The 16,772-nt window shown below is 42.8% G+C and overlaps 2 protein-coding genes across 2 annotated transcripts in view; both read left to right on the top strand.

Annotated features, from left to right (window-relative positions):
• The first annotated feature begins 793 nt into the window (after positions 1–793).
• LOC148043346 (protein FAM200C-like) lies at positions 794–1,528 on the top strand. The gene has a single exon (XM_087726294.1). It carries the CDS (start codon positions 794–796, stop codon positions 1,526–1,528), a length of 735 nt encoding a protein of 244 aa, XP_087582420.1.
• A 9,771-nt stretch (positions 1,529–11,299) lies between these two features.
• Positions 11,300–16,772, top strand: part of LOC106556166 (carboxyl-terminal PDZ ligand of neuronal nitric oxide synthase protein) — a 79,145-nt gene continuing 73,672 nt past the window's right edge. The window contains exon 1 of the mRNA XM_087726593.1: positions 11,300–11,652. Coding sequence (XP_087582719.1) covers positions 11,530–11,652 — 123 coding nt within the window. The 5' untranslated portion in view covers positions 11,300–11,529. The remainder of the gene's footprint in view (positions 11,653–16,772) is intronic.

Raw genomic sequence — 16,772 nt, 5'->3', positions numbered from 1 at the left:
CCTTGAATTGTAATTAACATTAGCTTATCTTTGGTTGTCAAACTTATTTCTGAATAGGTTTCTCTTCTTAGCGCCATCATTATCACCCTTTTTTTCTCCTATATCTTGAAATCTGGGATAAAGCTCCAAATTGTCAAGTTCACTTTTCCATCTTCCCTTCTTTCCACTTTCACCCATATTTGCTCCATTAATAAGTTCATCTATTGTCTTGTCTTTATCTTCTATGTTTTCATTCTCTTCTTTAATTTTTGGGGCTCCAACCCCATCATCTTTTGCTGTGATAAACAATAGTCTATCCAACTTCTTCTCAAATCTCCCAAATCCTTCTAAAATATTTTGAATTCCAGCCAGGAGGTTTTGAAATTTTAAGGTTTCCTCATCTGGATATTGATCCATTTTTCAAAAAAAAAAAAATGAAGTAGAAAAAAAGAAAAAAGGAGTCTGATAGCCACTGCCACTCTAGCATTCCAAGCTTCTTTTGTGTATATATTTATTTTAGGTTAACTTAAGCACAAGTTCTTTTGTACCAGTGGTTCTTAACTTGGGTTGGATCGAACACCAGGGGTTTGGTGAGTCAGTCTCGCGGGTTCGGCGGAGGTCAAGACACACACCCGAGTCATATGATTCGTGATGACACGCCCCGCTTGTCCATCATTGGCTGCAGGTGATAACGCCACATCGCTTGGCCTATCTGTGCTGCAGGGAATTTGGTGCGCCCAGTAGTCGAATTGTAACTGTTGCGATGGTACGTCATGTGATTTCTTTCTTAATATTTTAATCCCTTCATACAACTATGTCGAGCAAAAAAAGAATGTGGTTGGACGAATATGTACAATATGGATTCACATGTATAATGGAACGTGATGGGAGTCAGCGTCCTAACTGCATGATTTGCAATGCCAAGTTGAGCAATTCTAGTCTAGCACCGGCAAAACTAAGAGAACACTTCCTTAAGCTGCATGGAAAATACAAGAACACAATGCTCGCTGAATTCAAGGTGAAGAGAGCTAGATTCGATGAAAAGGCTACTCTGCCTGTTCTCGGCTTTGTACCCACCAACAAACCGATCCTCACAGCATTGTACGAAGTTGCTTACCTGATTGCAAAGCAGGGCAAACCACACACCATTGCTGAAACACTCGTAAAACCAGCTGTGTTGAAGATGGCGAATATCATGCTGGGAAAAGCGGCTGAAGTTAAGTTATCCCAAATTCCTCTTTCAAATGACACCATCAGCGACAGAATAGAGGACATGAGCAAAGACATCTTGGCTCAAGTAGTTGCAGATCTGATTTCAAGCCTGGCAAAATTCAGCCTTCAACTCGACGAGACCACAGATGTTTCCAATCTAAGCCAGCTTGCAGTATTCGTGCGCTATGTGAAAGACGACGTGATAAAGGAAGATTTTTTATTTTGTAAGCCTCTTACAACAACAACTAAGGCAGCCGATGTGAAGAAACTTGTGGATGACTTCTTCAAAGACAACAATCTTTCGTTTGGCTGCTTTTATACGGGCAGGCCAGGGTGATGCAAGGCAGCTTTGCAAGATTTTGTGTGTTTATTTCTGTAGTGAATTCACTACAGAAACACACAAAATCTCGCAAACCATGCACCAACCTGCACACTTAAAAGCAACATATTGCATCACAAATAAAACATTTCCAAAAAGCAATAACATTTCTTGTAATAAACATTTTCTGAAAACAATAAATAAAAAAACATTCCCTAAAAACAATTTAAAAAATATTTTCTGAAAACAATGTATAAAAAACATTCCCTAAAAAGTTAAAAAAACATTTTCTATAAACAATAAATAAAAAACAATCCCTAAAAACAATTAAAAAAACATTTTCTGAAAACAATAAAAAAACATTCCCTAAAAACAATTTTAAAAATATTTTCTGAAAACAATGTATAAAAAACGTTCCCTAAAAACAGTTAAAAACATTTTCTATAAACAATAAGTAAAAAACAACCCCTAAAAACAATTAAAAAAACATTTTCTGAAAACAATAAATAAAAAACATTCCCTAAAAACAATTTAAAAAATATTTTCTGAAAACAATGTATAAAAAACATTCCCTAAAAACAGTTAAAAACATTTTCTATAAACAATAAATAAAAAACAACCCGTAAAAACAATTAAAAAAACATTTTCTGAAAACAATAAATAAAAAAATATTCCCTAAAAACAATTTAAAAATATTTTCTGAAAACAATGTATAAAAAACATTCCCTAAAAACAGTTAAAAACATTTTGTATAAACAATAAATAAAAAACAATCCCTAAAAACAATTAAAAAAACATTTTCTGAAAACAATAAATAAAAAAAAACATTCCCTAAAAAAAATTAAAACAAATTCTTAAGACCAAAAATAAAAAAACATTTTCTGATAACAATAAATAAAAACACTCCCTAAAAACAATTTAAAAAACATTTTCAATAAACAATAAATTAAAAAAACATTCCCTAAAAACAATAAAAAACATTTTCAGAAAACAAATAAAAAACATTCCCTAAAAACAATTTAAAAAACATTTTTTGAAAACAATAAATAAAATATCCTTTAAAAAACATTAAAATCATAAAGAAAAAAACCCCAGACACTTACCAGCAGGCAGAATCAGCTGCTCTTCGATGTGATGGATGCAGGCAGCAGGTAGGCAACCAGGCAGGTAAGCTGGACTGGAGGGACATAGAGACAACCCAGTCAGCTAGGCCCACCTGGCATGGAGCCGAGGTGGCTTAGCCAGCCAGGCGAGGGTGGGGACTGGGTGGGGTCCAGGTGGGGCTAGGTCCAGCCAGTCAGGCAAGGCTGGGTGGATGGGGCGAGCAAGCAGGGGGGGCAGGCCAGAGGAGGGACTGTATTGGTATGGGACGTCCGGAGGCCCTGGCATGCAAACAGATGCTAAATTATCGCTACTGGTATGTGCGTACCGGACCGACCGGTCGAAACCCACCTCTGGTATCTGGCCAGTAAATGCTCAGCTCCATCCAGTCTGCCTGACTCTGCCCTGAATTAAGGGATTGCAGAGTTGTAAGAAAAATTAGAGAAAACCAACTTCAATTTTGTCTCTGTCTTTACATCAGTATGCTGGAACAAATGGAAACAGGAGAAATAGATCAGTGTGGATGCAATAAAAGAACTATCTAATTTGAATGCTTCAGATCCCTAGATCCTGATGAAATATACCATAGAATACTGAAGGAACTGGCTAAGGAGCTATCTGGATTTCTGCCAATTATCTTTAAGGTCCCCTGGAGAACTAGGAAGAAACTACAGGATTCAAGAACAATGGTTGTCTCTCTCTTCAAGAATATAAAAAGAGGATCCCATTGCTTGTTGACCAGTAAGCCTAACTTCAATCTCTAGAAAGATGTTAAAGTAGGAAATAAAACAAGCCACAATGTTTACATTATTAGTTTATATTATGGTGGTGAACTATTTTCTATGGTCATAGAAATTAGAAATAATGAGAATAAATTGCTGCTACCTAGGCTTGATTTAAATATTTTCCAAAATTCTAACAGATAAGTTCTGTACAAAGATAGAACTTTAAGATTTTGAGTTTTGTTTTTAACTTGTGGAAGTTTTGCTATCTGTCATGGATAATTTCACTTGTTTAATTGGTTCTCCTACACACCGCTGGGAGTTGGACTAGATGGTTGTTGAGATCCTTTTCAACTCACTATGTTTTTATGTACAGATAGACATTTTTCAAGTAACTGAGCATATGTGTGGTTCGGCACTAGTTGAGAGTCAGTTGAGTTGAGTTGAGTTTATTATATTTCTATGCCGCCCTATTCCCCAGAGGGGATTCAGGGTGGCTCACAACCAAGTCGGGGGGGGGGGGGGTACAAATAAGAAAAAAGAACACGAACAAAACAATACCACAATTTAAAACACTCAACAACCATACCATTCGAGGGGGGGGGCAAAAAACTCATTAGCCCCAGGCCTGTTGGAACAGCCAGGTTTTAAGGGCTTTGCGGAAGGCCTGGAGGGTGGTGAGGGTCCGAATCTCCACGGGGAGCTCGTTCCAAAGGGCCAGAACAGCCACAGAGAAGGCCCTCCTCCGGGTGGTCGCCAGTCGGCATTGGCCAGTAGATAGAATTCGGAGGAGGCCTAATCTGTGGGATCTAATCGGTCTATTGGAGGTAATTGGCAGTAGGCAGTCTCTCAAGTACCCTCAAGTCAATGGGAAAAGATGCTCTGGAATGTGAATAAACCTGCACATAATGGTCTGCAACTCCTTAATACAAATAGTTTCCCTGAAAATAAGACCTATCCAAAAATAAGCCCAAGCATGTTTTACGTGTGCTCCTAATATAAGTCCTACCCACCCAAAATAAGCCCTACTTAAGAGCCTGCCCAGCCACCCATTCCATCTGGTTGCTTGCTGTGATGCAGCCATGAGGTGAGGCATGGTGGTGGAGGAGCTGCCTCATGCACTCTGCACCGGCTTACCTCGGGGTCCTCACAGCCAGACCATCCATGCCTTAACACCTGCTTCCCGACGGCAGCTCTGGCAGCCATGTGCAGTAGGAGCATACATGGCTGCTGGCCCACTTCTTTTGCTTGCTCATGGCTGCAATGGAGTATTAGGCTGAGCAGTGTGCTGATGCCACGATTACGAGGTAAGGACATGGTCTGGCTGTGGGGGCTCTGAGATAAGCTAGCACAAAGCGTGTTGGGTAGCTTCACCCCGTGCCTCGCAGTGGCAGTACTAACAAATTGTGCAGCCTCCTGCCTCACCACAAACAAGCAGAAGTGGCCTCCCATACACGGGAAAAACAATAAGACACCCTCCAAAAATAAGCTCTAGTGCTTATTTTGGGGCCCAAAATTTTGGGGAAAACATGGGTACATATACATATACACATACATACAGGTTTTATAGTTCAGCAACACAGAGTAGCTGTGTGATCGTGGGTCTCCACAGTGCTTAGATTTTCCCTACCAAATCCAACAATCCAAGAAATACTTAATCACATGGCTCCATATTTGGCAATGATCACTTCCTATTAGTTTTCATCTGGTGTAAATTTGTTGTTAGGGAAAAGGTGCACAGCTGTTAATTGAATCATTATGTTATACAATAAACAATTGTCTATACATGTAGAAAGATCTGTAACTTTACAGATATCCACATTTAAAAACAATCACCATCCATTGGTTTATAAATTGTGTACAATTTGAGTTATTTTTTTTTAAATGAATATGGTTGGTTGGCTATGCTCTTATGCTCTTATGCTCTTTTCCTATGTAAATAATTCTCAGTGGATCAGAAAACATCCAGAATTGTTTTTCTTTCTTCCTTTTCTATCACCTTATATTTATTAAAATCTTTTACCAGTCATGCCCTCCAGATGGCACAAAAAGATCAGACTTCAACTAACCTAGATTAGACCATAATCCTTTTAATTAGTATTTAATGTCATTAGTTGCAAATCAGTACTAATTAAATCTATTAGGTTTTATGTTTGCCATTTAGAAGAGTTAAGCAATATTTGTATTTTATTTGTATTTTATTAAAATAAATGTACACTTCTAAGGATTTTACTATTGGCTGTGTTGTACATTTCATATCTTATGGAAATGTATTTTGACTTTGCAGAGACAAGTGACTGGACCAAGCTTGACTGAGTCATTTTCAGAGCAATTGCCCCCTTTAACTCACTTTTGGTTTCTATGACATTATCTCAAAATGATAATCAAGTGTGATGAACTAGTAGTCACCTGGATTATTTTAGCTAAACCAGTTTGAATAATGGAACCTGAAGAAAGCTAAAAAAAACACTAGGTGTGGATGGGGAAAGGAGAAGACACGTCCAAGGAGAGAACAATTTGTGAGGCTTTTACTTAAAATTTGTTAAGTATGAAAAAGCCATGTATTACAAGATAATTTTATCTTGGCTGAGATTGAAAGCCCCTATTTAGGCATACTACATTGTCCCTATGCATGGCTCATTACTATTTCATGCTTTACAACAAACTTCCTGAAGCTGGAAATTAGCAAGTAAATAGCCTTCTTTTATCCTAATCTTTTCTATCTCCTGCAGATATAAAGTTTTCCTTCTTGCAATACAAAGTTAGGACCCGTCTTATCCTAATGATCTGATTCTTAGCCACTGTTCTGAAGGCATTTTCTTCTGGCAGTGATTCTCCTGCAATGTCCTGCCACAGTCAAATCTGGCAGAAGATCTCCAGACTACAGGGTCTTGGAAGGATGGGGAATGAAGTGTGTGTCTAAATTGAAAAATGCTTAAGCCTTCTGTGACTATCTTGCCAAAGAACTGGGGGGGAGGGGGGGAGAAGAGTGAGATGGAATGTGGAGGTTACAATCTTTAACCATGAGAGCCAAATACAGGTGTCAGCCAAGACGTGAACTGTTATCAAAACAAAAGGCTGATTCCTAATTGGACAATGTGATCCATTCCATGGGAGGAGGGGATGAAGCGGTATATAAGTCTAACTGCTATTGCTATTGCTATTTTTAGTTATGCTGGGTTGCATGGAAAAATTTAGAGTTGGTTTTGCTTTCTTCAGTGCCAAAATAAAAGTTTTGCTCTTGGGATTTTAAACTTCCTGAAAATGTCTGCTATTATTGAGCCCGTAAGTCAGATGGTTGACATTAAACCAACTTTGCTAAAACTCTGCAGCCTGCTCGGTTACCTCCAAGAGTGCTGTGGGGAGCTCAGGGAATGATGTCTGGAATCGAGTGTCAAGGTGGAAGTGGCAATGAGGACCAGGGTGGCACCAGCAAAGGAAGGCTTGGTGGTGGCGCAGACAGACTTTGCAACCAAGTAGTCATGACTCGGTTGAAGGTGTGAGCAGAGAAAGCAGAGCAGTCAGTGACATAAGACTAGGATGCGATGGCTGGGGCTTTCTACCCTGGCACCATGGAGTGGTGTGGTGGGAAAGTCAGCAGAGACTGAGTTTCTGCTGATCCCACCTGGGGTGACACTCACCCGAGGATCGGATTGGAAAGCAAAGAGGACAGTGGATGCCACAGCCCATCAGTGGAGCAGCTGAGGGAGGGGTTTATGGGGATGGAGATGTGAGGCTTGGTGCACATACCCCAAGCAGCAGGACCAGGCCAGCCAAGTCTTAGCAGTCCCTTTGTCCCTGCAGCCCCAGCTGGGGCCTGGAGGAGCAGCACCATTGGGCACTACTGCTCCCCAGCAAGGGGTGCAGCAGGCCAGGGCATGGTCAATCTCCCAGGGGTGGCTGCTCGCCCACCCAGCAGTGCTGGACAGCCCCAAGTTCCACCTGTGGCTTCAGGCTTCCAACCCCAGCCATTCCCACATGCAGTGATGTGGCTGCTGCTGAAGTGATTTGCCTCAGGACACCTGGAGCCCTCCCAAGATAAGAGCCGTGTTCAATGGGAGACCAGAGAAGCTGGCTTTCTTCCTGAATCAACTACGAAGCCATATGAGCGATATGGGCCCATTTACCTGGATGACGTAGCATGCGTGAATGCTGTTGTGGTGAGACTGGAGGGGGACCTGGAAGAGTGAGTGACACTTCTACATGTCAAGGGGGCTCCAGAGCTGGGGAGTCTCGATGCCTTCCTGGATGAATTCTGTGCCCAGTTCAGAGACAACATGCAGATCTGTAGAGTGGAGTCCGAGATCCGAGCCATCAAGCAGGGGAGCAGACCAGTGACGGAGTACATCTGTGAGTTTTGGAGCCTAGCCTGGAAGTCGAGGGGATGGCCACCATGGTTGCTTGTGCCCTACTGTCATGATGGCCTGAACTGTATGTCCCATGGGTAAACCCATAGCACTGGGTTTATCCCATTTAAAGTAACCACAGGAATAGCAATAGCATTTAGACTTATATACCACTTCATAGTGCTTTACAGCCCGCTCTAAGCAGTTTACAGAGTCAGCCTATTGCCCCCAACAATCTGGGTCCTCATTTTATCCACCTCGGAAGGATGGAAGGCTGAATCAACCCTCAGCCTGGTGAGATTCGATCTGCCAAACTGCAGGCAGCCAGTGATCAGCAGAAGTAGCCTGTAGTACTGCACTCCAACCACTGCGCCAACACGACTCTATGGAATCCGTGCTTATGCCAAAAATATCTAAAAGAGCCTCCCTCCTCAGTAACTCTTACAGAGTGGCTAGACTCCCTAAAGGGGACTCGAGGAAATGTGAAGAAAGCCCTAGCAAAAGAGAAGGGCAGAAGCAACAAGCTGATAAAAAGAGGGCTCCACGAAGAGAGTTTAAGGTGTGGTGGAAAGTGTATTTTTCCACAAAGCACCCGAGGCTAAGGCAATGGTGTAGAAAGTTAGGTCCCAAGTATATAGGTCAGTGATGGCTATCTTTTTCTGGACCAGGTGCCTAAAGCATGTGCATTCATGCGAATGTGTGTGCGCCTGAACCTCAAAATGCACTGCATGTCCCCACTAGACAGGTGCCCCCGTGACCCGTCAAAACCGCGCTCGACTAAACCGCGCCCGACTAAACCGCATCGCTGACGTCATCAACAGGGTGACAACAGCCAGCGCGGAGAAAGAAGGGCGCTTTAAATAGCGCTTTGAAAGCAAGCCGATTCAACTTAAGGTAAGGGTTAGGTCTAGGGTTAGGTTAAGGGTTAGGGTTAGGTTAAGGGTTAGGTTTAGGGTTAGGTTTAGGGTTAGGTTTAGGATTAGGTTTAGGGGGATTAGGTTTAGGTTTAGGGGTTAATTTTAGGTTTAGGGTTTACAGCGTGCTTCTGTCTCCGCGCTGTCATCGCCCTGTTGATGACGTCAGCGACGCGGTTTAGTCGGGCGCGGTTTTGTCAGTGAACCAGGTGCCCCAACCCCTTCACAAGTGCGTGCCCCCTGCGCATGCATGATCCCCTACACGTTCCCCCCCATGCATGCACTCCCCTGCATGTGTGTGTGTCCCCCACACATGCCCCAACCCCAGCGCATGCGTGGCAGATACTCAAAGACCAGCCAGCTGGCAGGAGGCACATGTGCATATATGGCGGAGCTGAAGTGGGGCAACAGCTCACGTGCCCAGAGAGAGCACTGTGTGCCACACCTGGGACGTGCGCCATAGGTTCGCCATCATGGATATAGGTCCATTTCCTATTGTGAAAATCATCAATCCAGTTACAGTGGAGCTACAGCTGTCCAAAATATTAGGAAAAGTGCACCCGATGTTCCATTGTAGTTTGTTAAAACCTGTTCAGGGGTCTAAGTTGAGACTTGTAGGAAAAGAAACTCCGGGCCCAATCATAGTGGGGGGAGAAGAACACTGAAATAAAAAGGATCTTAGATTCTAGATATTTCTAGGGAAATTTGCAGTACCTTATGCAATGGAAAGGGTAACCTATACAGGGGTGGGTTTCTCGCCCCATTCCAACCGGTTTGGTTGGAACGAGGCCGGCGGCGTCCTTGCGCACGCACGCGGCGTCCTTGCGCACGCACACGGCGTCCTTGCGCACGCACACGGCGTCCTTGCGCACGCACGCAGTGCACACGTGCATGCGCGCAGCGCGCGCATGCGTACTAGCGTCTGCGCGATGCTCCAGCTGCTCCTGGAGGATCACGCAGGCGCTGTATGCGTTCTGCGCATGCGTAGAAGCGCAGAATTCGTAAAAACCGGGTAAGGAGCGGGCGCGGGTGTGTGGGCGCGCGCGGGCGCGGGGGGGGGGGCTTCGCCGTTCCCGGAAGTTACTTACTTCCGGGTTCGGCGACCAACCGGATTGCAGGGAACGGTGCGAACCGGTCGAAACCCACCCCTGAACCTATATCAGAAGCAGAATTTGGTCAAAGCCCACAATGTTAAGGCAGATCGATTAGTGACCAAATTCAACTCTAGGTATCCTCAGAAACCTGGGAAGCACGTCAAAGGGAAGAAAATGTAAATGTGACGTTAATATGTGTTGAATATTTTTCAGGTATCTTTTTTTCTCAGGGTGTCTGCATGTCAAGCCTGAAAAATGCTTAAGCGTCCCATGACTATTATTGTTTTTCAACTTGCCAAAGAACTGAAGGGAGGGGAGGGTAAGAGTAAATTATCATTTACCTGAATTATCATTTACCTGAATAAAACAATAACAGATCTAAGTTTCCTTTTGGTGCCCTAAAACTAAACACATTAGTACAGTGTTTCTCAACCTTGGCAACTTGAAGATGTCTGGACTTCAACTCCCAGAATTCCCCAGCCAGCAAACGCTGGCTGGGGAATTCTGGGAGTTGAAGTCCAGACAACTTCAAGTTGCCAAGGTTGAGAAACACTGCATTAGTATGTGCAGCCTTGTCTAAACACATTAGTATGTGCAGCCTTGTACTAAACACATTAGTACAGTGTTTCTCAACCTTGGCAACTTGAAGATGTCTGGACTTTAACTCCCAGAATTCCCCAGCCAGCGAACGCTGGCTGGGGAATTCTGGGAGTTAAAGTCCAGACATCTTCAAGTTGCCAAGGTTGAGAAACACTGCATTAGTATGCATTAGTATGCGCAGCCTTGTCCGTCCTGCCACGTCTAAGGGCAACGCAACTGCTGAAATGGCCAGGGACATCTTCCATGCAGAAGATGAGGTAGGATCGAAGATGCTGCCCGAAAAGACTTCACTGTACAACTGCATTGCCTCCCTCCCTGAATTTCTCTGGGAACCCCCATGTCCTTTTCTATTTATGCCTCTCCAGCGAGTTTGAAGTTATCTCTTTACTGTGGCCAATACTACATAAATACGCTGAAAATAGAAGAGCTCGGCGGACCTCCTTCCACTTACTCTTCCTTTTTTTTCTCCCGCTTTCCACAAAGATGCCTCTAAAGAGCCGAGGTGGCGCGGTGGTTAAATGCAGCACTGCAGGCTACTTCAGCTGACTGCTAGATCAGCAGTTCAGCGGTTCAAATCTCGCCGGCTCAGGGTTGACTCAGCCTTCCATCCTTCCGAGGTGGGTAAAATGAGGACCCGGATTGTTGGGGCGATATGCTGACTCTGTAAACCGCTTAGAGAGGGCCGAAAGCCTTATGAAGTGGTATATAAGTCTAACTGCTATTGCTATTGCTATTACTCTTCCTTTTTTTTTCTCCCGCTTTCCACAAAGATGCTTCTAAACAAGAGCTACTTTCATCGCCCAACAGTTCCCCCGCAGGGAACAGCGAACCTCAGGCCCTCACTTTTACGGCGCGCGTGGACTGCTATCCACAGACAGCGCGGCGGCCAGACGCCTCTGCAGTCCCGCCTCCGCGGGCTTCGCCATTCCTTCTCGCAGGAAGGAGAAAGCCCTCCCACCAGACTATTGGGTCCCGGCTTCGCCCGGCTTGGCGCATGCCCCGGGAACGCGCTGCCCTTTTCTTCCCGGGGGGTCCCGCTTGTACTTGAGGCACCACCGGGAGAAAGCCCAGATCCCGCCTCCAACCAGGTCCCGCCCCACTTCGAGATCAGGGAGAGGAGGCGGATAGTGTCGCCGCCGCCGCCGCCACGGCCGCCGTGCCCTTCACTCCGTCGCCAGCTTGGCGCGCGGCTGGCCAGGTTCTACGCGGCTTGCCCGGCGAGCCGCTTGTTTTTCCCTCGCCATGCCGGTGGGAGCCTCTCCCTCGGTCAGGTCTCGATACAACCTAGTGGACGACAGGCACGATCTACGCATCCCGCTGCATAACGACGACGCCTTCCAGCATGGCATCGGCTTCGAGGCCAAGGTAGGGGCCGACTGGCCGTCTGATGGGGCCGGGAAGGAGTGTTTAGCAGCCTCTGGAGCGCCTCCAAAGCACGGGGAGGACTAGAATTGGGCAGGAGAGGAAATTTCGGCTTCGTTGGTCTTTCGGAACTTCCTCCGCTTTGATGTGGAACAGTTTAGGTCGCTCTTTCCTTTTAGTCGTTCTCGACTCGCGTTTGGAGGTGTCTTTGCGGTCCTCTCATACTCAACACTCGGATCCCCGACGCCAAATGTAAGAAAGGTTGAAACGGAACCCGGGGCTTCGGCTTCCAACGCAGAACACCTTCGGGGGAAAGAAAACGCCGGTTCCTGTTGACTAGGTCGGCTTCGGTCTTTCCTGCAGAGCTTCGCCGTTGTATCTTTGCGCAGCTTTTCGGGGTGGTGGTGGTGTCAAACTGTTGGGGTTACGGTACAAATGGAGGCTTATTCCTCCAAGGGTAAGTCCGGAGAGGGCATGAAGTTGCTTTGGATGGGTAGATGGTTCTGCAAAAGACGCTTCCCAGGCATGATTCCTCAGGGGCAGAGTCTGCCTCGTTGGCTTTTCTAGCTGTTCATTGGTTCATCTTCCGCTTGCATTCTGGGAATTCAATTTTCAGGTTAGATTACACCTGTACTTCCTCATTTTATTTCGCTAGGATTTAATGCCTGAAGTTTCAAGAACAGGTGCTTTTCTCGGCTGCCTTTATTCAAGGACCCAGCTTTTCCGAGTTCTCTTTTCTGGATTCAAGTAACTGCAGCAAATTGTACTGGGACTATTTTAGAACTTATAATTCAGGGTAGCAATAAGGGCCAATGGACTATGGCTTACTGTACTTCTAACCTACAAATCTCATAGATATCTTTCAGAGAACTGTCACTGTGCAAGATTACTTTGGTCGCTAGAACTACAACTACAACCTACAACTCTACAGAGTTGTAATGAAAAAATGAAGTAGCTTATTGCAGTGTTTCCCAACCTTGGCCACTTGAAGATGTCCGGACTTCAATTCCCAGAATTCCCCAGCCAGCATCACTGGCTGGGGAATTCTGGGAGTTGAAGTCCGGGCATCTTCAAGTGGCCAAGGTTGGGAAACACTGGCTTATTGAATGTATCTTTTTCTAATTAATCTTTAAGGAATTTAATGAAATTGATTAATGTTTGTGATGCTCTTATGCTGACTGTTCATTGATTCTTTAACAATGTAGAAGTGCAGACTCGCAAAACCTAGGGTCAACTTTATTACAAAGAAAACAAAACTAACTTCATATTCAACTGTTGTTGGAGAACTTCACAATTCCTGGAAACATAGATGAGGAGGTGACTTCCCAGTCTTTTGCCGCATCATGTATATTCTCCAATTACCTGACAAAATAGACCATCAGAAGGCTTAATGAAAAGAATACAATATAGAAATAAGCAATTGATCCAGTGAAAGAGCTGAGTGTTGGGTACCAGGGATGGATGGATGAGCCAAAAGAACAAAGATAGCAACCAATCACTTGGGTATAGGGATCATTGTGGAGACAACTGTTGTTAGGTACCCTGAGGGGAAAAAGTTCAAATATTTTCCCTAGGCTCCTTAAAGATCAGCTGCTTGCAGCAAGGGCATTTGGGCTCTGTGGGACCTGCATAACACAAACAAGCTCAGAATTGGTCTTTTCTTTAGACTGTGAAATTGTTTTGGTGTATATAATCGATGCTAACTATTTCTCAGTTAATAAAAGCACTTTGAATTCTTGAATTAAAAGGGCACACATAAGATAAATTAAATTGCATTCAAAATTGTTTTGCACTGATATTCTATTACACTCATCTTTGATTGTCTCCTTGCAAGGTTCTTTTTCATTTAACGTAAGATCTGGTTAGGTATCTAGACCAATTCGGACAGCTAAACATGAGTGGAATCAGCCCCCGATTTAGCTCAGGACCATCTAGGTGGACCCTGGCCCAGCCCATGTTCTTCTTCCCTAGCAGAAACTCTGCAACGCACTGGAGTGGAGATCTTTGCTTCTTCCACACAGCGACTAGCAAGTTGGCCAAACACCTTGCCATTGGAGCAAAGCCAACCTCAGCGATCCTCCCTCTTGGGGTGTAGACAGGCCCTCCACCGAAATGAGGAATTCAATCCAGCCAGCAGAAAGGTGCTTGGGGCACATCTCCCTTTAGCCAGCCACCACTGTTCGTGTTTCAACCTGTGAATCAACCCGTGGCTTTCTTAATAAATTGGAACTTTGAGCAAACCAGATCTTGTCTTGGACTCTGATTTTATTTTGGATGCTATCTGGAACTCTGACATCTAAAAACTTTGTGTGTGTGTGTGTGTGTGTATGTGTGTGTATATTTAAAGTCACAACCCCTGGTATGCCCAAATATGGGAGGAAGATCACACTTCCATTCTCTATCCTTCAGCTCGTCACAAGAGATCATCTAGACAGAAACCCAATATTTTTTACTGTTGCCTTTTTGTTACATTTGTTATATTTGTGCTGATAAATAAATAAAGGGAGACTAGTATAGATCTATTTCAAGCTATTTAGCTCTCATCAGCTAGCCATACCCTTGCTGGGAATCGAACCTGTGCTCTATTGCCTCTTAGGCAGATGTGTTAACCATTGAGCTACAGAGCTCGACTCCTTATCAGCCAGGCCAGGGTGAAAGGTATATATTTAAAGGTATATATTTAAAGGTATATATTTATATATATATATATATATATATATATATATATATATATATATATATATATATATATATATATATATATATATATATATATATATATATATATATATATATATATATATATATATATATATATATATATACACACACACATACATACATACACATACATACATACATACACACACACACACACACACACATACCTACATACATACCTACATAGAAACACACACATAAAATCAAAACTCAAGTTGACATAGCCCTGATTCCATCTGGCTCTTTATAATCTTTTATCAACTGGAAAGTTATAAAACTAATTGTATTTTCTCCTGACTGCTGCATGTGGAATGTTTTTTTAATCCATATTATTTACCTCCTCCCACAACATCCCTATGTAGGATCTTAGTCAGTCTGGGTTGAGGGTCTTGTGTTGACAATTCTTACAGCTGGATTTAAGTAATAACACTTCTGTGAGTGTAACTTCATATTTCCTACATTTACTGTATCCAGACTCAAAATATAGAAGTCCCAAACAAGGTATCTGAAATCCTATAAGAAACTTACAAGAAAGGAGTTTTATAACATTGTCATACTGCTTTCTTTAGAAAATGCTTTCAGGCAAATTATTGCTTGCCCTTTTCAAGTTTATTTTATAGATGGAACATTAGTTGAACTGAGTTATATGTCTCAGTAACCTTTGTATATGACTTCTAAATGTTAATCAAGCTATTCTAATAGAATAGATCCCCTCTATGTCCCAAGGGACTATTGGATATTTTAGGGTAAATTATGCATGGAGCCCAGCTAGTAGTGAGGGGGTGAAGTAACAATAATGAGACAATCTCCTTCCTTTTTCCACTTCCATAAATTTCAGAATATTCCAGGCTGAGAGCTTCCATCCTACATACTATGACTTCTCAGCAGACAGCTGGTGATGATAATCCAGCACTAGCATTTGGCTCTGTAATTTAAAGGGATTTCTGTTTCTAAATTACAGGGAGGAAGATTCTGAATTAAACGCTAGGAATTTAGAGGAGGCATGCCGTGTACTGGACCTGGCTGGCTAGGGAGGTTCTGAAATCATATCAGTTTTTCCCAAAAAGGAGAACGCAGGTAGAGAGCTTATATTCAAGAGATAACAGTTGGTTGGAGAGCCTGATTTTCATCTTTTAAATATTCTGAACAGGTGGTTAGTTAGCAACTCATATCCTCTTAAGTAATTATATAACAGGCTTAACAGAGGTTCTGTTTAGATATTAAAATTATGGTACAACCAAGTCAAAACTGTGTTGTTGTTTTTTTGGAAGTCACTATTTTCCATGTGCCATACATGTACGTGCATGTATAATATAAGTTTTAGATGGATGTGGAAATGTATATTTGTGGAAATGTATATTTCTGAAAAGGTTGCTCTGTCTTCTGTGAACCAAATAGTCACAATTTGACAACTGTACTTGTTCCTTCATATCACAACTGGTTCTGCTTATTTTGTGCCTATTTGTTCCCCTTGGTCATGTGCAGCTCCTTCAGATTACACACTTTGTTTACTTCCTTGAGTGATTCAGTAGTCCCAGGTTGAAAAAGAAAAGAACTGGCTTGCTCAGTGTCACAGGATAATCTGACTTCTTTTCACCACTGAGTCTCCTCCTTCAAACCTGTCTTTTGAGACAACATGCTATTTAGCTACAGATTATATTAACAAACATTAATGTAAGGGGGTGGGGGGAGGAAGGCAAAGTCGGTACCTTGTTTGTGTTGCAGCACTAGATTCCTGCTTTATATTTAGATTAATCACCACTCTTGAGTGGTATGCTTGAAGCCAGAACTAGCCAGTATATGCTGTGAATCAAAATCATCCAATAGTAGTTAATTGCAGACACCATTCTTCTACTCTCATAAACTAACCACTTTATTAAAGTGAGCAAATGACTAGGTTTCTATTAATTTTTCAGAGTTATCATATGACTCTTGGTTTTTACACAGGTTGCCAAATGGCATGAAAGTTGGAACAACAATCTGTAAAATTATCTTCTATAGGAATTCTGTAGAGGCTTCGAATGATTACATTAAGCAAATGGAATAGGAAAAACTCGCTGCAATGGCGGCTTTTCAGGCCAAGGGCCACATAAATCTAATGAGATGAATGAGGGCCATCCACCTGGTATCCTTTTATTTTATTGTTTAAGTTTAAACATTGATTAGGAAGTATTTTCCTGGTTTTCTTTTTAAAATGAAATTCAGAGGAAAGTGGCAGCAGTGAACTAATTCGATTGGAAGATAAAATTTGGCCAAGGATTATTAATTTTATTTAGTGCTCTGTTTTATTTTTAACATTGCCATTTCCTACTTCCCCTCCACTAGTAAATTCAAAAGTAACTATCATTAAAATATAAAATTAACATAGAGTGGATACTACTAACAAAAAAAATCTAGGGTCA

This window comes from Thamnophis sirtalis, unplaced genomic scaffold (assembly GCF_051295495.1).
Source record: "Thamnophis sirtalis isolate CommonGarterSnake01/CBP01778 unplaced genomic scaffold, rThaSir2_p1.2 scaffold_12, whole genome shotgun sequence".
Classification (NCBI taxonomy): domain Eukaryota; kingdom Metazoa; phylum Chordata; class Lepidosauria; order Squamata; family Natricidae; genus Thamnophis; species Thamnophis sirtalis.
The sequence above is the reverse complement of the archived record's forward strand: the minus strand, read 5'-3'. Positions and strand labels throughout refer to the sequence as shown.